This window comes from Melopsittacus undulatus, chromosome 1, assembly GCF_012275295.1.
Source record: "Melopsittacus undulatus isolate bMelUnd1 chromosome 1, bMelUnd1.mat.Z, whole genome shotgun sequence".
Classification (NCBI taxonomy): domain Eukaryota; kingdom Metazoa; phylum Chordata; class Aves; order Psittaciformes; family Psittaculidae; genus Melopsittacus; species Melopsittacus undulatus.
Window position 1 is genome coordinate 46,597,211 of NC_047527.1, and position 23,790 is coordinate 46,621,000.

At 39.7% G+C, this 23,790-nt stretch overlaps 1 protein-coding gene across 5 annotated transcripts in view; it reads left to right on the plus strand.

The window, feature by feature from the left end:
- Window positions 1-6,988: 6,988 nt before the first annotated feature.
- Window positions 6,989-23,790, plus strand: part of CHST9 (carbohydrate sulfotransferase 9) — an 87,073-nt gene continuing 70,271 nt past the window's right edge. Inside the window, exons 1-5 of one of the 5 annotated variants that reach the window (XM_031052979.2) lie at window positions 7,443-8,002; window positions 9,597-9,946; window positions 11,182-11,221; window positions 12,582-12,641; window positions 14,603-14,811. In XM_031052979.2, the coding sequence (XP_030908839.2) occupies window positions 14,712-14,811 (100 nt within the window). In that variant the 5' untranslated portion in view covers window positions 7,443-8,002; window positions 9,597-9,946; window positions 11,182-11,221; window positions 12,582-12,641; window positions 14,603-14,711. Of the gene's footprint in view, window positions 7,198-7,442; window positions 8,003-9,596; window positions 9,947-11,181; window positions 11,222-12,581; window positions 12,642-14,602; window positions 14,812-23,790 lie in introns of those variants that run through there. The other 4 variants (XM_034068967.1, XM_031052980.2, XM_031052977.2 and 1 more) reach the window with 4 other exon arrangements.

Consider the following 23,790-nt stretch of genomic DNA (forward strand, 5'->3'; position numbering starts at 1 on the left):
CCACACAAAACAAACAAAAAACAAACAAAAAACCCAACCAAAAAAACCCCACCAAAATTAAAAACAAATATAAACAATCATTCTACTTGTGAAGCCCAGGTGAGTGTGTATTAGTGTATTAGGAAAGGCACTTGAGAATAGGCTACATTTCATTTGTTGTTAGCAAGTGCTTAATTGCGCACAGAGATGGTGAGCCCTAAAATTATTTCAGATTCTCTCATGGAAGGGGTGATAGATCACATTCCTCTCTTTAGATGTGGAATAAGTCTATAGCAACGAAAGCACTGCAGGAACGCATGTGCAGAAGTTCATAGTCTGTCCCAAGTTACTTATTGAGTATTCTTGAATTTCATTCCAAAGATGGAGAGAGGGAAAATAACGACACCATCTGGAAATGGTGAATTCAATAGTCACAAATCTAAAGAAAGCCCTAGCCAGGAGAGTGGGTTATTTAAAGCATCCTTGAGAAAACTACCTTTATTCATCAGGTTTACAATGACATAGAGACAGAAAGAAGGTGGCTTACACTGAATTAATGAGTGAAATAGATAAATTCACTGCAGAATTCAAACACAGGGTACAGGATGATTGCTTCCTATTAAGGAAACAATCTGCTCTGGGTCTAAGTTTCCTTAGGAGGAAGCAATGATTTACCACGTAAGAGCTTACCACAAAGAAGGCAGTAAGCTATTCTGTGTCCTTTGGGAAAAAAATAAAGGGCATGAAACCAATGAGGGAAAACTAGATTGGTTATGAGGAAGAGTTTCCTAAAAATAAAGAAAAACCTTCCTGGGAAACCTAATTACTAAAGAGAAAGTAAGCCAAATCCTGGAGAGGATGGTTTATACACAATTGAGCTGAGCTAAGCCAAGGGAAATTAGCAGGAAACATGTGAGATATGTTAGATTTTATGATTCCATGGCTCCATCATGGCATTCACTTGCACTTTCTTCTACAGCATTTTGCAGCAGTGGAGCCTGAAGGCAGGAAAACCAGCTGTGGGTATGCGACAGGAGAGAAATCCCTGTAGCTAGAGAACTATCTGCCATCACCCGTTTCCAGAATAGCTCTAAGCCTAGTTACCAGCCTGAGCTGAAATAACGCTTCCAGATCTCCTCCTCTTTGAACAGTCCAATATTAGAAGCATATTTAGTTTTCCCAAGCTACTGTTGATTTTCTTGTGCAGTTATGCACTTTAGTGTTTGGAAGGCTTTATCATGCTGCTATGAAGATACAAAGTTTAATTGCCCATGCATGCTGCTAGCTCCCAATCCATCTTATCTCCCAGTCTTAACTAAGATCTTTTAGTATATGAGGCTGTTCCCAGAACCAGGAGCACACACAATTCCAAGTACTGATCCAGCTAGGAGGAGGGATAAGACAATGAGATGTGCAGCTCCATCCACCCTGCTAGATCCTATGCAAAGCAGCACCACATGATAGTCAACTCCATCCAATACTGCCAACAGGTCTAGCTACATTAGCATAGCAATTAAACTAAAAGTTTATATATAAAAGAAGATGGCCTACCAGAGCAGTTACCATTGTCTCCATAGAATATTTTAATCTAAAAACCCAGTTGTGTTGCCTGCAAACAATAGGTTGCCTGTCAGGCAACAATAGGTTAACCTCTTGGTTATGCCCCCTCAAAAGCTATCCATTGTTTTATATGTATCTCAATTTCTAGCTAAAGGAAAGTGTGTAAAGAGCAGTGAAATTGCTTCCAAATCTTAGGTTAGCCAGCATGCAACAAACTATACTCAGTATAGAGCATCTGACCTTGTTTTCCTTAGATTGCCCTTGTAATGGTACTTTATGGAGCTACAAGGCATAGTACAATACTGACACGTGGCCATACATAAATCATTATATGATGACCAAACACTTGGGTTTAATGTCCGCACTAGATTTAAATAAATAGATAAATAAATAAATAAATAAAATTTAGCTCTTTTTCTCTTTTCTACTATACAGTGACTGATTGTCAGTCTGCCTAGTACTTATTCTACTTCCTACCCTCATGTGCCCTAGAATTTCTCAGTAACTTTTTTTTCATGGCACATATGAATACCATAATGTCATAGTTTGCTCAATGTTTGAACTCAGGCTGCCAGAATGGGTTCAAAATATGTCCACTGGTTCTAGTAAGCAATGCAGACATTCAACATGTAGCACAATGCTGGCACTGGCTAAGAGCATTCTACACTGTTTTATTTCAATCTTCCTTTATCTGTGCTTCAGGGTGGCTGCCAGACTGTCATGTCACCGTATTTGTTTTTTTATTCCAGGTATTTTATGCTGGAAGAGAAACTAGAATACTGGAATTACATATTTAATGGTATGGTGTCTTGTTTCAACAGATTGTGAATCACTTTGGAGGCACACTCAGTTTCATGTATCAGTTCATTTCTCTGTCGATTTATATAGACAGCTTGTCAACAGATGTTGAATCAGTGCTGAACTTTCTACTACCAGGAGTGCTGTTGGGAGTAAGAGAATTTTATTTGTCTCACATTCAGGGGATCTGTAGAGAACAGAGCACAATATTCAGATTTTACTTCTCTGACATTTAGTAGTTATGTAAAACACAGTAAAATTGGTCTAAAAGGGGTTGGGGAGAGGAGTTCAGTCTGTGTATTGCCTAAAAGCAGTCAGTCTTAGCTGAGAAATAGACTCCACAGTAAGGAGGGAGATGATCTGCTAGGATCTCTTCAATCAAAATTGAAAGACAAGCATGAAGAACATATCCTTCAAGATCTTTATGAATGCCTTTAAAGTATTTAAATCAAACAATTAAGAAATTCACAATTAATTTTGTGGTGAACAGTGTAATACCAATAACTGAAACAACAAAGAAACTGTCTCCCAGCTAGGCATTCTAACACAATAGGCTTTTCTTTTCCAGGAGGTATCATAATCTAGCATTATTTGACAGAAAAGAGAGATGTTTCCCCTTCTCTAGACCTAGACAAACTAGAAATTACAATGTTACACAGATTTTACAAACACTGTTCAAAAGCTCTGGAAAAACAGATCTCTTTCAGAATCTTCTCATGGAAGTGATGAAGGTTTTCAGAGGAATTTCCACCTTGCTTTACAAACCACATTTCAACAGAATCCCTCTGATGGTAGCTGGACCTTGTTCATTCATTTGTGGCAGGGTAGCAGTCTTCAGATCTCATTTTTGGAGATGAGACATTTCTGGTAAAAGCACGACATCCTGATTTTTAGATGCCCTATCCAGGAAGACAGCACAGGAAAATTCACAAAGGATGGGATTACAGGAAACCCTTACTGGTTCAGCCATGGGGTCAGGCCAGGCTGATCAGGGCTTTATCCAGCCTTGTCTGGAAAACCTCCCTGCATGGAGCCTGCAAATCTAGTACATTGATCTAAGATGTAAATGTATCATATAATAGCATGAGAACATACATACACCCCAATTACCCAGTGTTAGAGAAGAGGGAGTAAGAGAAGGGGAGCTAGTCTTAACCTCCCATTCATATCTGTGACTGGAAGACCTCACCAGACTTTTAAATACAGGATGAATTCACTTTTTCAGAAAATCAATTCTTAAGACATCCTGAGGCATTTTCCATCCCTGCAGCTCTTGACAGAGTAGTGGCTGCCATTTGAAGAACATTTTAGAATGGCAGTAAGATAATACACAAACCTTCAGAACAAAATACTGCAGCTACTGTTTTCTTTTGGCTATTTTTTGAGACAGGAGCCCATTAGAATAAAATAGCTTCACAGTTAACTCACTGAAGTGCTTAAGTCAAGTTGGGTTTGTTGTTAGAAACTTAAAACCAAAACTTTGTAATAGCTGAAGAACAACAGATACTTTGAATTGCCTAATAATTCTGAATGAGCACACAACTTGTTTCGAAAGGCTTTGATAATTACCCCAGCATGCCAGTTACTGAGCAAATGCATTTTATACTGAGTTGCTTGCAGTTTTTTTAAAGAAACAAGTAAATGCCCCATAGCAATGCTTAGTAGAGGCAAATTTTAGCCTCCTAACTGAGTAAAGGAGCATGTTGTAGGTGGTGTATTTCTAGCTAATTAGCTGAAAATTAAAAAAGCTCAAGGAAATAAGATGATACTACTTGCTGAATGGTTTATGCCCTGGGGCAAAAGACACCTTCATAATGATAAAATGCTTTTAATCACCAAAGGTTTGTCTAATCGGCTCTATATTGATATACAACACACAGTACTGAAACTGTGCCAGTGTGGCCCGTCCCAAAATTCACTGCAGTAAATGATAATGGTACTTGGAATGAATTTCCCTAATCTAAAAAACCCTCTGAAGGTCTAATCCTTCCCCTTTGGGATAGGATAAGGCCAAGCAGGCACAGTTTTGTCCCAGCTGCTACCCAAGTCATGGTTTTCATATTAAATTATTCTTTAAATAGAAGAATCACAGTTTCTGACTCTTTGTGTATACATGTGTGGGTGGCTGAGCTAGCTTTGCTGTAAACTTCGCAAAATCTCAGATGGAAACCTGGGCTGTGTGCAAAAGCAAGAGGTTTCCTAATAGCTTACGGCAATGGCTCAAGCTGTTTCCACCCCACCTCACATCAGGAAAAGGTCCGAGTGCCAATGGAGCATTTAGGGGACTTGCACAGTTTGCACTAGCAGTCGTTAGAGAAGCACTTGCAAGCATCAGTAACTGTAACTTACCCTCCAAACCAAACTTTCCTCCATGGCTGTTGCTGCTAAGCTAAGCTGAAAATCTACACAGAAAATGTGCTTAAAGAGCTTTAATTGGTCTTACTGTAGAGTAAAAGTGGTTTTATTTCTATAAATCGACCTGTAATTTTTGTCAGGTTTCAGTTTCAATTTATGGCCTGTTATCTTTCTTCTCCAACTGCACCTACTGCTCCTGTCACTGCAAGGAAGCATCATCACCCAGCCGCTGCCTCACTGCTTGCAAAAGATGACGCTGCTAACTTTAACCATTGGGCTGCTTGTCTGCCATGAGAAGCCATAAGAAACATGCAGAAACCTGCCAAGAATAGGGTTTCTGATGCAGGCGCTGGCTCTGTACCAACCCCGCTGACACAGACAGACTGCCGCCACCTTTTTGTAATTCATTTCTTTTTCGCTCCATGTCAGGCTTCAGAAGGTGCTGATTACATTTATGTAGCTAATGAGCTTCCTAACCCAGTGTCCAATTTCACCTGCATGTTGAATTTTTAATCTTGTAAAGAACTTAAATCCATAGTTGGAATATGCTCTCTGCACTGGAAGAACCTGTGGTCGAACAAGTATTATATAAGCTAAACGCACAGAGGGGAAGAAATTGGAGGGGGAGGGTATTTATCAAGTTGTAAAGCAAGATTTGGCTTTATCCCAAAGCAATTAATTTATTCCTTTAACTGAAAAAAAAAAATCAAGAAATCTGATCTTTTCACTGTTATATATAACTTCAATCAGTTGATGGGTACAGCCTGAGCAGATCAATCTGAAGAAATATGTTTGCAGCACGTACTTATTGAATGAAATTAAATCTACAACACTCAGAAGGTTAATCTGTATACCCTTATTAGAAGCTTCAGTGACTTTCATTGCAATCTTCTGAGTGTATTACCTCAGGAAACTAAAATTCAGTAGGCATGTTGTTTTTCTCTAAAATCTCACTGGCCATCAGGGACTAGTAGACCTGTAATCTGAATACGAGGTTGCATTTTTTTGTGAGGGCATATGGTTATCATAGTATCACATGCCTGCCAGGTTGTCTAAAAAGGGAAGCGTGCTCAAATCTTTTGAAATAGCAAACAACTATCATATTCTGCTGTTAAACCTAGTTCCCTCCTCCTTCCTCCCCTTTTATTTCTAATAGGGAGCCAGACAAGCTACAGACGTGAGGAGAGTAGTCTTTTCTCACCAGAACTTTAGACGTAGATCCATGGGTGGCTTTAAAGGAAAATAAGGAAAAATCTTTGTTTCCTGGGTCTCTTCTCAGCTGCTGACCTCTATAATGAACTGCGACTAGGGAGACACTCAAGTGAGATAAGAGGGAAAATTTATAGCACCACAGTGAAACTATACATACTCACACAACCCAACACAAACTGGAGCAGGATGGTTTAGTGCTTGGATTGGAAACTCACAGGAACGCCCCTTGCCTGCCCATGGCTGCTGCAGATCCTGGGGCACTTTTCAATGAACATATCCCCAATGTCTAAGCTCTAGTTGGGAAAATCATACTCGGCTTAGTTAAACCCCCTGGAAATCAGAGCAGCACACAGCTTTCTACTCTCTGCTCTGAAACACCGTCTTGAGCTGGTTGGCAGCATTCAGCTTCACACCGAAGTTGACTATGTTTTGCTGGCTGGAGAAGTGATCACTGTGGGCTGGCTATAACAGTGTGTGAGACAATTTGAGACCTGTTAGGGTAGAACATGTAAAAACATGAAGTGTTATGTTACTGTTATTCCAAGAAAGGCCTTTTGTCATAAGTGAGCAATGGGGCAGTGACTTGAAGCATGTCAGGAGTGTGTGCTGGGGTAATTCTAGGCATGTAGCACTGCAGTGAAACGCCTGAAGGAGAAGAGCTCGATAGAAGCGGTTTGAGCACAGCTCTGGAAAGTCCAAACTCCTCTGTGCTTACCCCACCTTAGCAAGAGCAAGAGCTATTTCTCCCAGGACTTCCTTGAAGAAATATAAAGGAAGCAATACACCCGTTAAAGAGAGCTAACGTTATTTATCCACATGGCTAGTTTATTGTCAGAATAAGCTGATAACGTTTGCAAGGCACATACGAAGTACTAATAAGCACTAATTAAATTTTTTTTTTCTATGCATTCCGTTTCCCACAGACGACAATAAAGTTTTTATGCTACCTGTTTCAGTAGCTAATTTACAGCTAGGACTTGCCTTTACCTGGCAGCTCAGATACATTTGTTTGCTCGCACAGGGAGAGGCTACCGGATCTGTAACAGCAAACACAACCTGTTAGCAAAGCGCTTAATCTCCGGGGCGCTCAGAGACAGGAGCGGCGAGCAGCAATCCGCGCCGTCACACGGGCTCTGCAGCCACCGCGCCGCCGGGCAAACCCTCCCTCCACCTGCCCGGCGGGGACAGACGCACCCCGAGCCCAACCTCGGTGGGGGCTCCCGGTCAGGCCGGGGCCATAAAAGTTTCACGGTGAAAGTTTGAGCGCCGGCGCCTCCCGGGAGCGGCGGGCAGGTGAGGGGCTGCTGCGGGGAACCCCACCCGGGGCGGAGGGAGGATGGGGGCAGTGTGTTGGGAGGTTGCTGAGGGATGTCCTCACCGGACCCGCTAAGCGGTGGCTCCCCGGGTGCAGGGCTCCGCCGGCACCGCCCAGCCCCAAGGCGCCGGGAGTTCCCCCAGCGGAGGCAGCGCAGCCGCCCCGGTACGTTTGTCGGGGACCGCCCGCAGGAGGCGGATGGGGGGTGAGGAGGGTAAAGCGGGGCCAGTTCCGGCTGTCTGCGGCAAGGGGCTCTTAGCCCTCCTCGGGAGCTGCCGCCGAGGGTCGTCCCCTCTCGCAGAGGGGAGCTGCCGGTCGTCCCCAAAAGTTTCGGGTAACGCTGAGCACCGCGCCGCTCTGTGAGCCACCAACTTTTCTGCTGACTCCTCGACTGCCCCACGCACCGTCATACTGCGGGAATCGGGAATTCGGGGCATGTCTTCACAATTACAAAACTGTGTCCTGGTGCCCCTGCGTTTTCAAGCAGTAGAGTGAGTGGCTGGGGCCGGGCTGCAAGTCTGCTGGGCATGCTGATAACAGTTCTGTTTGCTGCAGTCAATAAACAACATCGTGTAAATTCACCAGTTTAAAAAAGGCAAGATCTTGCGTTGACACACTCTTTTTCTTACTCTCCCCCATCCTAAGAGGAGGAAAAAAGTCCACCTGCAACCCTGCCAGAAGATTGAGAGCTATCAAGTTGCCTTCCTGTTAGCTCCAACATTCCCAGAATACAGGTGACTTCCGTGGGGACTGCTTGCTGACTTCTAGCAGTGCTTCAGGCAGGTAAGAGCTATGCATGCCAAACTTTGTCTGCTGAGGTGCAGTGGGGTCCCCAGTCCTGACTGGGAGCTGTTGCAAAGAATAATAATGCTTTTTCGTTTTTTTCAAAGCAAGATGTCCTGCAGCTGTAGAATTAAGCGATTGGTATGGAATAGGCTGGTAAATTGGTGAAGTGCTGGAGTGTCTTCTCTGTTCTCTTTATATAAGCAAAACTTTTGATGACACTGATGTGTTAACCTATGTACTCATAGATAGGGCAGCTCTGCATTTATCTGTTGTTAACACAAGCATAGCTTTTGTTTGTTTCTTTCTAAAGAATAATTAGTAGAACTTCAGCTTTAAATTAACCCACAAGTGGCTGAAAGTTGACATGTGGATTGAACTATGTAGTCTGATGTCCAACGGGATTTATGGCTGAGGAGCAGGACCTGGTAAGTGGTTGTATTTGTGCATGTTCTCAGAAGCAGTGCAGGTGATACTGACTACTTTCAGTCACCTAGTATGAGGCCTATAGAAAAATTTAATGGCATCAGAAATTGACATATGCTTCTTTACTAAAATAAACCTTGTTTGCATCCATTGTTTCATTAAAAGGAGTTTTTTTTCTTTTGGAAATATATTGAAAGGATAATGAACTAGTGACTTTAATGGCCAAATCAAATGCAAACCATATTTTCTTTGCCACATTAATGCTTTTGTGTAACAGGTTGTATGCTTTAAAGTGCATTAATAACAAAACATAATTGCTGTAACAGCATTGTGGTCTGCAATATCACAAGGGAGAGTGAAGTGGAAAAATGTTAAACATATGCAACTTGGCTGGGTAGGAAGTTATTTTGATGGTGTTGGTGTTTGGAATTTCCTGACTGCCCTTGAAATTTTAATTTTTTAAGGTCTGTTTTTTAGAGGGGTTTTACTGTTTCAGGATTTCCAGCGGGCGAGTGAAGGATGCTCGTTTTGTTTAAACAGTTCTCTCCTTTGACAAGAAATCCTTACCTATTAATAAAAAATACTTAATTATTTTTGTCTTACAGAATACTAACAAGATTCTCTTAACTTGATTTGCAAGGTTGGTAGGTAATAATCTTCCATTACTGCTAGTGATAAAAGTTGTGCAGGCCAGATGGTGTCTTCAGTTACATCTTGACACAACCTTCTTATAAGCATCTCTTCAGGTGAAGAAGTTGCTGAGGTATCAGCAGCCCTGATGTACCAGTGGGCCCGGATGCTCTGTGTGTCCCTCTTTGGCACCAGGTACTGAAACACTGTTTGTCATGGATTGAGAGAGAAACTCATCACTGCACTGCGCTGTCTGTACTCAGTCCTGTTGTAGTGAGGCCTGCCAGATTTATTACCATACCCCTGATCTGCCCCAGTAGATTCCTATGGAAAGGAAGGGCTACACTGTGGCAAGTTTGGTTTGTTTTTTACTATTTTTATTTCAACAAACTTTCTCAGCAGCGCTGAGTTTGGTTATCTTGATCTGGTTATGCACTTAATTCAAACTTCTGGAAGGACATTGACTTCACCCAATCATAATATTCAAGTGTAACTTGCTGGACAAATTAAATGGCAAATATTGTATGTTTATTCCTAGAAAACATTGGAATAAACTAGAATGAAGAGCAGCACTGCCTGACAAGAGGAACTGTGCAAGCATTGTTGAGAGCTGGAGCTGTGCCTTGTGTTAATTGTGAAGCCAGAAAGTTGACACGTGGACAGTGGAAAGGTGATCCTGGAGGATCACCTATACGTAAAGTAGGACAGAAGCTAACAGATGAGAAGTGGGGAAGGAGGGGGAGCGTTTAAGTGAGAAGATATCTGTGCCTTATTCTGCTGACTGAGCTAAAGTAGCCTGGGCCAGTGTCCAGTAGAACATTCCTTGGTACAAAATTTTCTTGCTGTGATACTTCAGTGGAGGCATCAGAAAACTTGTTGCTTCTTGAGGTAAGGAAGGAAAGAGGGAAGAAAAAAAAGCGTGGGATTGCAGTATTCTTTTCCTCCTTTTTCTTTCATAAATTCAGTTGCGTCTAAGGAGATGCTGAGAGGGTGGGAATTTGTGGTAACCCACAGTAATATGAATGCTTTGACCATTATAAAGAGCATCTGTTTTTTCCCATTAGTATTTTGCTGGCTAAGACACGCATCTTGATCATTATTTTTTTGCACGTGAAGGAAAAAAGGTGGAGGGGAATTAACAAAACTGTTTCTAAATTGTTTGAGGGAATCTAATGTTTTGTTTTTATATGGTTTTAATTTTGTGACTAAGTGATGGCGTAGGTAACAGGCAAGGAAATCTTAAGTTAGCCAAGCATACTGCAAACAGATGCCATTGGTTTTGTGTGGTCTGGAATATGAAAAAGCCAGTAATGGTACCTGAGTGCTAGAAGTGCCTCTGTCCTCAGGTACAGGTGTGTTTGCTTGCCAGGAAGAGAAAGGTGGATGATGTACTGAAATTAGAAATCATGCCAAAAGCAGGAGATGCACTCTTCCCCATTTTTGGGTGGCTGTGCTACTTCAATTGCTTGTGTTGGCCCTGTGCAGGAATGTGAGTCATCCAGCTGGACCCAAAACAGAGTTGGAAAAATGCAAGGGTTTTACATTAGAGGAATGTGAATTCCTGAAACTCTTAAATTTGACAGTGGCATTAAACAATTTGGCCTCAGAAGCAAATGAATATAAATGTATCAGGCTTCTAAATTTTTGGTGCAAAGAGGTCTGTATTGTCATCTAAGGCATGTAGTGGTTTTGTCTGCCGAATTAACCATTTCTCCATAAGAACAATAGATAGCAATCTCTTTCCAATACTCCAAAATGACTTGAAGTTTTGGGGTGTTTGGGTCACTATGACATTTTCTGTGAAGGTTTGAGTTTAAACATGTGAGACATTGGGTCCATACTCCCAAAAGAGATGTGAGGGAAGTTAGGCTAAAGTAAGAATCGAGTTCAGTGTGGGTGAGAGGGATACAGCAGTTTCTTAGGCTACATTAGTTTCCCCATTGCAAGCGTCCTATTCAGCAGGATGGTCAAGTTATCACACTGTGGAGCCATGTTGCCCAGAACTGGAGCAAAGGAAAGATTTATAGCTTAACTAGGGATGCTGAACCTATGTCTGGATACAGCTGATCTCTTCTGAAAATACTTAGGTTGAAAGTAATTGCTTGTTGTCTCTTCCTTCACAGCCACAAGAGAGCATTCATCTTGATTAAAGAATATTTGCAGGTATTTCCTCTTTGCCAGGATGCTGGAGAGTGTTATTCATGACCTTTGCTTTTTAATACTGAAGGAGCAGATTTGTCAGTGTTGTGCAGCCATTTTTCAAGTCCTACTAGAAGACTGCTAGACACAGACTTTTCTTAATGTCGCTATAATTTCTTCATATGTGGGTCACAAATCACTACCTTAAATAAAATACTTATTAAAGCTGAAAAGACTGAAAAAGCTGATTAGGTAGCAGAATAGCTTCAGATTTTGGATGGGTTTGATGTATTTAGAGTAACATGTGCTAAAATAGGTAGTCTTAATTAAAACTGATGTTATTCCTGTTTAAAATTAATCTTAAAGTTTAGACAACACATAAACAAATAATATAGTTTCATATTAATTAAATTTAAATAAATGAAAGTAATTGCAAGCAGCATGAAAACTCTTGATACAAAAGATACTTGTAGTGACTATGATGGTGGAGTAAATTTGCTGTAGGTTGTTTGATAGTTAAAAAAAAGCATCTTGAACTGCTGCTACCTTCTAGGAACCTCTATCCATGCAAAACTGAAACTACCCTAGTAGAAGAAACATCTGTTTTCTTACCCACAGATTAAATTTCTTGAAGTGCTTTTGATTTTACTATACATGTGGTGATGCAGGGCTGATACATGGTGCTGCGTGCAACCAGGATGGTGTTTGCTCAAGGTCGGCTGTATATCATGTGCTATAGATGCATGTGATGGCTGGTATAGATAAAGGAAGAGCCATCAGCACTGTTCCTTAGGTAAATCCTTTGCGAGCTGTAGTTTGATTAAACCTTCATTTTCTGACTTCCTGAGGCAGTAAGGTACACATTCCTTCTTCCTGGTACAGTTTTTAGCTGAATGTTACGTAGCAGGTGTGTAAGCTCTCCTGGTGGTGACAAGAGCTGGGCAATAAGGGATGAAGAGAGCAAGTGGCTGGAGAGAGCAGCAATGCCAGCCTGCACATCTTGGAAAAGTTCATGGCTGGTGGAGATGTGGTGTGAGATACTTTGTTTTCAGCATCATCCATGTAGCCTGAGGAAAATTTTCTTGCCCACTCAAGAACACTAGTTCTCAGAAAGAAGGCCTAATAATGCAACAGCTTTGCGTAGTTAGAGATGGAAACAAATGATAAAATCACAAAAGTGGGCTTATTTGGAAGAATGACACTATTCATGGTTTGTGTCTGGATCACTAGCTTTTTTATTATGAGAAAGTTATGAATCCCAAACAACTTTTCCAAAAGAAACTGATTCCTGCTTTCTAGTACCTCCAGTTTGATTAATATCTGTCAAAGATACTCATTCAGAAGTCCATGTCTTATTTATTTGGCTTTTTTGTTTCTATTCCAGATGCTGTCAATGTCCTTCTACATGAACAACACAGCTTTTGTCTGGGGGAAAACAGAAGAGGTTTGTATTTGTTGGTCCTTTGACTAATGGTTCTTGAAGCATTGCTTATGCTGGGAAGCTTCTGTCTTGTCAGCAGAACAATTTCTAAAGACATGCAAACAGTGCATTTGCTGCATGACTGAAGTTAGGTCGAAAGACCTAAGGTAACCTTTTGGCATAAAAAAGGAAGACTGCAAGTCCAAGAGTGCTGAGCATTGTAGGAGAAGGTGCAAGAGATAACAGCCAGTGAAGAGCATTTTCTTTGCTTTTGCCCAGACTTCACTGCTTCCTTCCAATCCTGTGCATCATCACAGTAGCTACAAACAGGTACATGTATATAACACATAGGTAATGCCATCTCTGCAGAATCAAGGCAGTAGGAACTAGGTGCAGTAAAGCACCTAGCTGTCTTCCTTCCATGTTCCAGATTCAATCCAGATACTTCATGGCCATACAAAAAACTTCAGACAGAACATTTACATTCTGTTAATGTCTAGCTGTCTTCTACAGAACAATTATGTATAAAGGCATTAATATTTAAACTCTGGCTTACAGTTTTGCAGGCTAGTGTATTGCTTTAGAGCAGTGTATAGTCTTAATGGCACAGAACCGGAAAAAAAAAACACTTTAAAGCTCTGAATGTAGTTTTGTTGTTCTTGAAATCTTTTGTCTTTTGAAAGCAGGTACTTTGTTCATTCAACAACTACTTTTTAATGGGAGTTCCTGCTAAGCCTTATGTGTGTTTATGTGAAACTCAGCAATTATAGATGTAACAGTCCTGAGTTATTTAAAAATACAAACCTACGAACATGCATTGCGTGTACACTTGAGAATAACTCTTAAATGCCTTCATTTTTCTTTTTCTGTGTATTTGGATGCCCATGTATTTTAGCTCTGTTAACAGATTTCTCTTGCAAATATCTTTCTGTAAACTGTCTTCCTTTAAAAGCTTGAGTTTTAATTTGTGGGAGTTTACCAGACACTTCTGTCCAATATACACTTATAAGGGTTTCCATTTTGTTGAATTTTAACACTTTTCCTTTTGTTGACCAGGTCAGTTTCAACAGCTACTTTTCAGCTTCTAGTAACATCCTTCCAGTGTTCTGATTCAGGTTAAGGAGTTGGCTTTTTTATGACCCACAGTGTTTTCTATGTTCTGTTGTTATAAACTTAATTTTATAGCCTTTTTTTCTGGCAGGTGCAGGGCATCAGGTATAATACTTCCTTTTTCTGAGCCCTCTGCTCTGCAAGAAAGTAATCTTTTTGGTAAAGTTTCACATTCAGTCTCATTTCTGTTGAACTTAGTGGTGAGATTTGGGTTTTTGCAAGTCCTCTCCAAGTTGCAAAATAGCTGAGTAGAAAGTTGATCCACTCATTTCCTTTCTGCAGCATTGCTGATATCGTCTTACAATGACATCTGCAAAACTCAACTTGGATTCATGTTTGAGGGTAAATATCAAAGTATGACTCCCACAAGCATAGGCTGAACTGATGCCAAGGCACTGTGAGTGGAATTGTGTTATGTGGGTGACTGCAGACATCCTTCCTTGGGCACACAGGGTCATGCAGTCCAGAAGCAGAGGCACTGGGTTGCCAATCACAAGGAACTGGTAGCACGAGGGTGCAACCTGGCCACCGAAGATGCCTTCAGCTGCTGCTGTAGCTGCTCAGCTGTGATACTTGGTGGGAACTGCTTGACTGGTGTGACACCTGGGCATCTCACTGTGGGTATCACCTCCCTCCATTAACAACAGCAGGTGATGTTTGATGGTGTGGAGGTGAAATGTTTGCTGCAGCCACCTTGAGAAACACTTGGAACTCATCCAGGGGTAGAAGGAGCATTGAGATTGTGAGCAGAAATCTAAGCATTGAAAGCAATAGCTTGTAGAAGTTCCAGTTTGTATATAGTATGCTGTTTGCACAGTCTCTGATGAAGAATAAAAATGTAACACAAGAACTAGCTCCATCTCTTGTTGTTCCAGGTTCGTGTCTCAGGGGAAGATGCTGAAGAAGATGCAGGCATGCTGAAGATTTCAGAGAAGTGAGCCATGTGTCCCTCTGAAAGCTGAAAAGTAGCTCCCTGCTAGGGTCATGAACCTAAGACAAGTTTTTGTGTCTGTCCTGATGTTTGGAGTAGCTGGTCTACTCCTCTTCATGTATCTGCAAGTTTGGATTGAAGAACAACATACAGGTACAGTAAACTTTTTCACTTTCTCTTTTTTTTTATGTAGTTGCGTCCTTTATTTGAAAGATAACTGTAATGTATGTTGAATGTATGTGGGCAGTTGGGAGGTTCCCCCCATTTGGCAGTAGAATGGCACTGAAAACAGACTTGTCTTAATTGCTACACTTCATAAGCATTAAGAGACTTCTTGAGTCACATAAGATGCCCCCAGCTACCAGATCATATTATATCAGCTTAATTTGCAAAAGCAAGTGATGCAAAAGCGTACATACTGTGTATGTGTGAAGCCAAGCAAGTCCAGTTTAGAAATAGTTCTGTATGATGGTTTTCTGTGAGTCTTGTACATTTATTGTGGCAAAGCAATTCTTTGAGAATTACTGCTATGTCTTGTAGACAAAAGTGGTCTTTACAGCAACAATGCTCATGTGGAATCATCCTATCCCGTTTTTTCTGTTGAGACAGTTAGATACTTAACTTACAAGACTTTTTTATGTATAGCAGCAGAGTCATATTGCAACTTCTGCTAAATCAGTGCTAGCACTTGGAATTATGCTTTCAAGTTGAATTTCTGTTATTCCCCATTTACTGTATTTTGGTTTGCACCACAGCTTGATCTGATTCCTTTATGGATGAAACTGAACTATGATATTTATCTCAGCCTCTAGCAGATTGTTAGCTCACAGGATCAGCCTTAAATTAGTCTGAAGTAACCCCCATGGAAATGTGCGTAGGATGGATGTCAGTAAAGTCCTTAACACTCATTGTTTTGCTCTGCAGGTGTACTTAGTTTGTGCCATGTTTCTTGATGTAGTATCCTTGATTTTAGTTGCATACTATTTTTTGGCTTTTTGTTTGTTTGTTTGTTGTTTGCGCATTTTCTCACATTAACAATCCAGAATATTCCCAACTAGTTAAGAAGTCCTGACATTTATGTCCTTTCGTTTCTTGCTCAGCTTCCATTTCCTCTGTAAAACTCTAGTATGCTGATACCATTGTGAAGAAATACATCTCTAAAACCACATTAGTCTTCTGGCTTTATTGATCCATGCTTTTATTCTATATGAGCTACTAGGCTCCGGGATGTTTTAGAGAGCAGCACTGAGAGGGAGAACCTAGTGCATCACTCTTGCAATTGTTTGACAATGACCTTGAGGGTTTTTTTCAACTAAACTATGATCACAACATTAATTTCAGATTGTTAATGTCTCTGGGCTAGTCCAAGATATTTGTAATCTTGTGTTTTGTTAATGTATGTTAATTTTGTTAATCTGTTCAAAGAGGTAGCACAGACTCCACTGGGAAAGATTCTCTTGTAATCAGCTGTTGACACCAGGGTGCTGGCAGAAACAGAGCCTTCTGCTGTGGGGGAGAGGATTCCTTGAAAATCTCTACTCTTGTCAGGAATGTAAAGGGCAGATATCCTTGCTTTCAAGGTAGTTCAGGAATGTAGATCATAACTGTAGATTATTGATTTATTTACTTGATGACATTCTTCACATTCCTTGCATTTTTTCTTGGGCTGCAATTAACCTTTTTTTCCTTCAAGTGCTCCTTGTTCCATTTCTCACTGGTTTTCCTTTTCTTTTTGTCTGTATCTATCTACCATTAAAAAGAAACAGGAAAAAAATATAATGAAGGGGAGCTAGAACACAGAGTATTCTTTTGGGCAACCAGATGCTTTCTTTGGAGTTTTCTTTGATGTATTGCCTTAATCTGCAGGAGAGAGGCTTCTCCTTGTACACATAAGTCATTTCCATGTGAAAACATTTCTGTAATAAAACGGAAACCTTTGGAGAACAACAGAATGGTTAGAGAGCTTAAAGTGTGGCTGCAATTTTGAGTGCCCTTTTATCATACTGGACTGCTGGTGGGACAGCACTTCAGCAAGATCCAAAAAGAATTTTGGCATTGTCTACAGTTGCTAAATCCTGCACGTCGGAAAGATCATGGTGAAAAATCATTCTTTGGTGTCTGCTCTTGCCTCTTCTTCCAATTTACCATGAAGAGAGACATTCTTTTTTATTTCAAACACCTGTATCTCCTCTAAACCGTCTGCAGCTCAGTTCTCTAATGTTGCCCCCTGTATGCTGCTTAAAAACCAATATGAAATAAAACATATTTACATATTCACAATATATGTTAGTTCAGTTATGAGCATTTTGCAATTTTTTTTCCTCCTCTTCTGCTGTGTTTTTCATATTGCCACTGTGGCTTTTTTTGGGATGAGCTGTGTCTAGAAAATCCCAAATTGACAAGTATCTTTACAAGGATTTTATGTGTTCCTTTAATCGTATCACTAGTCACACAGCTGTAAGACAGCAAGATTTAATCTGCAAGTGGCTGAGCATGTGATTTGGTGTTCTATTAAGAAATGGAAACTGCCTCATGCTTCTCAACTGCCGTGCTATGAGTCTGTAGAGACAAGTGTGTGTTGTAGGCAGAACTATATTTATCTTCCACAGTGCCCTGCTCAAGACTTACAGCATTCATGTTTGTATTTAGCTGCAGAAGGACGGAAAGTTGGATGTGTTCGAGTTCAGGAAAGTATCTGTTGTGTATGAGTGAGGTGCTGCTGTTTGCCAGGCAATTCTCCAAATATCTGACTTGGAGAGTGCATTTTACTTGATTGTTGTTTGTAATGTTCATATTTCTCAGGCTTTCCTAGCTGTGGTGCGAATGATTCCCAGTCAGATGTAGTTGTTGTAGGGAATCGGAAAATTGTATGGTAATTTAGTTTCCTTACTGGGGTTTGTTCTACTATATTAAAGTCAGACTATTGCTTACACATTCACCATTCTCATTGCTACCTTTTCTCTTTTTAGCTTTTCATAATTTTTCCCACTAGACCTAATGGCACATTTTTTTTCATAGTTTGATTCCTTTCTCTGTCTCTCTTCTTTCTACTTGCTCTTCACATCTCTGAGATCCTAACTGTGATTTGATTCTCCCATTTGCCTTATTTTCTTCTAGACCTTATTTTATTTAAGCATGCTTTTTTCCTGATTTACTTTTGCAAACTACTTCCCTCATCATTCAAATTATCCAGCCCAGGAACACCTTCCCTAATCTTTCATCCTGTCTGTGTACTTCAGATGCACTTGCAGACTCAGCAGCTGGATTCACCTCTTGGCACAGCCACGTCTTTTGATCCCTCCCGCTGTGCTTGGACCCTTCAGATTATTTCTAATCACATTCATAATCCCTATAAATTAAAAAAGGGAAAAATCTTTCATTTTACAGGTGTCTAAGAAACAGCTGGTATCTATATAGTGGTCCTCTCTGATGGCTTTTCAGAGATATTAGCAGACTGAGAGAACAGGTGAGTTTCTTGGTTTGGCTCTGTGCATGGAGTTCATGAAGACAGGATGATTTATCCTTACTCAGATGTAGAAGACCCCTTCTGTGGGTGTCTTGAGTTCACCTCAGTGGAGCAGTGTGGAACAGATTTGTCAAGAAGAGTCCAACATGAGTGTCAACACATACAGACTTCATCTGTCTGAAAAATTCATTGGCATAAATGCTGATAATGCAATATATATGGAGCACTTCAGGTTCTGCATATATAAATATATTCACTTACATATAAACTGATATATATGGATAGCCTAATGTGAATTCACCTAAATCTTAAAGCTTTACTTGACAGTCTTCCATATGATTTTGCATTCATCAGTGAAAGCATCAGATATTGCGGCACTGATTAGAAAGCAATTACTATTTATTGCATGTTTAGTAATTTCCACCACTGTTAATCTCACACAAGGGAAACAAACTGCTGGGTCTTCCAGAATTAATGTGGAGTTTTATACCATGAATCACCTGAATTAGGGGAGTGTGAGGTGCAAGGGACACTTGCATTTTAATCCTGCTGTGTTATAGATGTGAAATTGATTTTAAGTTAGGGATTCTGATTTTGTACTTTAAAACGCTTCTACTTTTTGGGTTGTCTGATGTGATTTAGTGTGACTGATTACTACAAAATAATCTGTAAAATCTTTGCTGTTTGTGTGGGTTGATTTTTATTTAAACCTTGCCTGAGTGGAGAAACATGAATGTGGCTTAAAGTTCACACTTTAACAGTTGCAAAGGCAACTGTTTACACAGAAGATATAGTTTTCCTAGGCAGACTTCAATAAATACATTAAACTAACATGTTTGTAGAAACCAGGTTTGTAAGTAAAAGAGAAAAGGATACTTCTCAATAGTAATTATTAATCATGAATAATTTAGTTCTTTTAGTAACCTTGAAATATTTATGTTGTCAGAGTCTTCTGTAGTTTATGGGAGGCTTCTCAGCTGGAGAGTACTAATATGCAAACATATCTTTCTGGTTTGCAATGTCCATCTACTAATGAGGCTGTTCTAATGAGGCTGGGTGTGTTTAAGTTTTACCCTTCTGGTTCAGAATATGCTGTCTTCTTTGTCAAAAAGTGTTTATGTTTTTTTGCTTTTTTAGAAAGCTGTCTCCATATTGGATTGAAGCAAATAAATGAAAAAAAAAAAAAGAAAAAAGCAGGGTTCAGTAGGATCAGTAAATGCTGCTTGGTGACCAGTTATAGAGTTGTTGAAGTCCCGGAAATACTAGGTGAATTTCACTATGTAATGAGTTTCCTTCCCTCTCTCTCCATCTCCCACCTTTAAGCTGTAGGGAGAGAAGAATTGTCTGCATGAAAAAATCTCTGTTAAGAAACAGTTTGATACTTTGTCAAACCATAATGATCTAAAAACAGAAATAAAAACTAAATAGAAGAAATTAGGGTTTTCAGAGCTAGTGATTGTAGAGTCTCACACCATCTTCAGCAGCTGCAAAACTCAGAAGCTTTAAGAAAAATAATTTAAATTTTCATACTGGTGCACATAACACGTAAGACTGTAATTTTCTGTTTGTGAGGATGTTCTTCCTAGATCTGTCTGCTTAGCAGCCCTCAATCTTGCATCTCCTTCACTTTACTTTTATCATTCCTGCAGCTAAATTGCATCTAATTTTAGAAATCCTTCCTTTTTAAAAGAAATTCTTGCCATGCTGTTTTATTGAGGGCATTGAGAAAGAGCATGTCTAAGTTGGTGTTATGTTTTAATAATTTGGTATTTAGCTTCTGTGTTCTAGTGGTATTTTAAAAACAGAAAGCTAAATGGGATGAGTTTTCTGAGGCTCCTCTCAGGTATAGATTCAATAACATATTTCTGCAGAAAGAACGTGACATTTTACTTGGTATTGTGTATAAGCTTTTGGCAACCCACTCAACCTTGGTTCATAACTAGACCACAGAAATCTACTTCTAGAAAAGTGTAGCACATGCTTTAATTGTACTGGGGACACCTTAACATACTTTTTATTGCCGATTTTCAAAATATAAATTTCAAAAGAGGCTACTATAACTTTATTATACCTATAGGTATGTAACTGATCTCACTTTAGAATTTGTACTGTAACTACTGCTGGAGGGGTTTGGGGCTTGGTGTTGGAACACTTACATAGTGGGGTGCCCTCTTCCCTGGGAAGGTTGAGTGGCAGTCATGCTGTCTTTAAAATGCTGGTTTGAGTTGGATATGAAACATGTATTTTCCAGTTATTTAGATCCTTGGAGCAGAATATCTATATGACATTTGTAAATGCAATTTTACATGGAGCTTTTAACAATCATTCTTTCTATTTTGCAGCTATGCTTTGTTTTACATGGTATATGTTATTCAGCTTCTGTTTGATTTTCTAGCAGATATGCTGTCAATGAGCAGTCAATTTTCAGTTATTGTCCACCAGTGTTGTTGCTTTTAATAACTCCCAGTTCATAGCACCTCTTCAGTTCCGGAAAGTCCTTTGCTTAGAAGCTGATCATTCAGGCAATGAAGCCCTGCAGTCTTGTCTCTTCAGAGTGCTGGTTGTATGACGCAGTAGCGTTTAAGACATATATATATATATATATATATGCATATATATACATATATATAGCTTTACACAGCAAGAATACCATAGAGGAAATTTTTACCTGGCAGGTCACTTAGAAGTAATGGTAGAAAAACTCTGAGGTGAAAGTTTCTCTGCTCTTGACTTGTTCCATTTTCCTTAAGTGTACAGTACGTTTTTAGAATAGCAAGTGGTTGCTGCTGGAGTACATTTAAGGCTGCTTACCTCTGTGTCTGATGTTGAACTGCTTTGATATGTCGCTTGATTACAAACAGTCCTATTAGAGCATGTGATTTGGTCTCTGCCAAAAACCTTTGGCTTCTTAATGACAATTAAATTAAAAATTCTGGTATTTGTTTTTAATGTAAATGCATATATGTATGCATGCATGCTTACTTTTAGTATCCTCTTTATTTCCCTTCTTTGTGTGGGAGTAGGGACTCCTGGTGGGAGAAATGTTTTGAAGAGAAATCTCATTGCTGTCAGGTATTTGGATACATGGAGATAAGTTTATATGGAAGAATTGTTTTGGTGTTCAGCCTCGAGAGCCTTTGGTTCTGTCATTTTGCTTCCATTTTACTCATTTGGTGTTACTATAAACAGGTTATTGCTATAAATTAGGGATAATTCTTGATCATCTTGCAACATCTGTGAAATAAACACTTCAAGAGGCTGACAGGTTACAAGGAATGGGAGCCATTTCAGTATACAAGGGATTAATGTCCTACAAATGACGTGTATGATTTAGCTGAAAAACATGAAATATACATCTCAGAGAAAACGTTCAGGGAGCAAAAAAAATAAGAAGATTTCCTTAGAAAAATTAGTTGGGTTGTTGTGGGTTTTGGTTTTTTTTTCCTGCTTGTTTGAGGTTTTTTGTTTGGTTGCTTTCATTTTTAATGTAAAGGTAAACATTATTGCATGGCAATATGAAGATTGGATGGCTTTCAAGTTTGGGTTTGTGCTGCCTCAACCATCTCACTTGTATTTTTTTGGGGGGTTGTATTTATGTTAATGGCATATTCAAAGAAAAAGAATGTTTCTGCATTTTTACAGTATTTCTGTGGAAGACATTTCATGACTGCCAGTTTGAAACTGGGAAGATTCATGTCACATCAGCATATACTGTTTTCCTTCCCAGCTCCTCCAACTTTGAGCCTGGTGGCTGTATCTGTAGGAGCAAATGTTGCTGTCTTCAGTCACAAAGGAGAGTTAGTTGAGTATTATCACATGCTATGTTTAAACAACAACAAAAAGCACCTAAGAAACGTTCCAAAGTTTGTTCAAATCTATCCAAAGTCAGGGTGAATGACTGAGTCAGCTTAAAGGCTCTTCTTTTTGTAAAACTGTAAATATTCATTACTCAAGAAAAACTGCAAAATATGCTGTATTTTAAGCATTGCCCTGTATAAAGATGAAACTGTTCCCAGGCATGTATGAGCCTCACTTGATATAAAATGATGGGGAATAAAATAGCACACATTCCATTTGCTTTGGATTTTGATTGGTTTGATCTCGATTTAGCAAAGATGTGCAGCAGCATCCTGTGCTGCCTGCAAAGCTGTAGTTGGCAGCAAGTGGTAACAGTATTTTGCAACCTATAAAATATTATTCCCTACAGTAGTCCTTTAGGAGCTCCCGCTCTTTCTAGTCCCACTCATATCCACTAAAAATGATTGTTTCCTTACTACACTGAGAGCCTCCCAACAGTAACAACATCCAGCACTATCATTGACCTCTATTAAACCTGTGTGATACCTGCTAACAAATACAATTTGTTCCTTGCAGCTTTGTTGTTTCAAATGATTTTGTTTATATTATAACCATGAAGCTTTCTATCACACAGTTCCTGGCAGAAATTCACAGGGCATAGCTCTAGCAAAAGCAGTCTGGGTAGGCACAGTTTTTGTCTCTTAATCCCCTGGCTTCTTAGGACCTATGCTTAGGATCATCTACAAGGGATGATGACATGAGTTATCAAAATGTCTGAGCAATGATAAAAATCTCCTTTGGGTTTTTTTTGAGGTGACTAAGAATGCTAAGCGAAGAAAATTCAAGTCTTCACATCACCTATTTAATAATAATTTTCCTGTTTCCAGTTCCATTATGTTTTAAAAATAAAAGCAAGGCATGGTCAAAGCCTTTCACAAACTAATACTTTTGGTTTGGTTTGGGGATTTTTGTTGGGTCAAGGATGCTGCAGTGCTGAAGCTCCTGTAATGGCAAGAGCAGGATATGGGGTAACTGATGTGAGGCAGTGCTTGCAAGAAGTTCAGCTCAGATACAAAAACCTGCTGTGAGCCAAGTAGACAACGGGATGGAAAACTTGAAGAAAGTTGTTGGCCTTGGAAAATTGAGTTTCTTGAGAAATAGACATCACAAGGCAATACTTGTCTCCTGGCAGAGAATTTCATTGCCCTCAAATGTAATGAATGATGGCCTAATAGCCACAATGTTTGACATGCACCTTGGGGTATGTCTTCTGCGCGTCATGGACACTGGGTAACATCCAGAAAAGTAACTGAAGATTAGCAGCCTAAGGTTAAGAATAATCAGAATCAATATTAAATTTCACTACGAGCAAATGCCAGGTGAAAGAAGATATGTTAACTGATTTTTATATTTAATGTGATTGGAATGGAGCAGGTCATTTCAGTACCAATTATGATTTAGCAATAGAAGAGCTTGCCCAGCTGTATGTACGTGTGTAAGAGCATAGATGGAGGAAGAAACTGTTAAAGGTTTATAATACTTTCTGCTACAGATATATTATAATCTAGGCTTAATAGAAGTGTGCACTTAGAAACAGCACAAGTGAACTTGGGGTTTCTTAGAGTCATGCAGTACCCTAGGTATGAGAATATTGCCTCTTGGTAAATTATCTGCAAGAGAAAAGGGGGTTTGGGGATTTTTAGTTTTGATTATGATCAACTAGAGAGATGTGGTACGTGAGTTCTGGTAGCTGCAGCTGGAAGCACTCAGTTGTATTAAATAGAAACAGGGAAAATAGCAGTGCCTGGTGCTTCACCATTCATCCACAAAATAGCTCTGTTAAGGGAAGAAAATGTGTCCAATAGGAA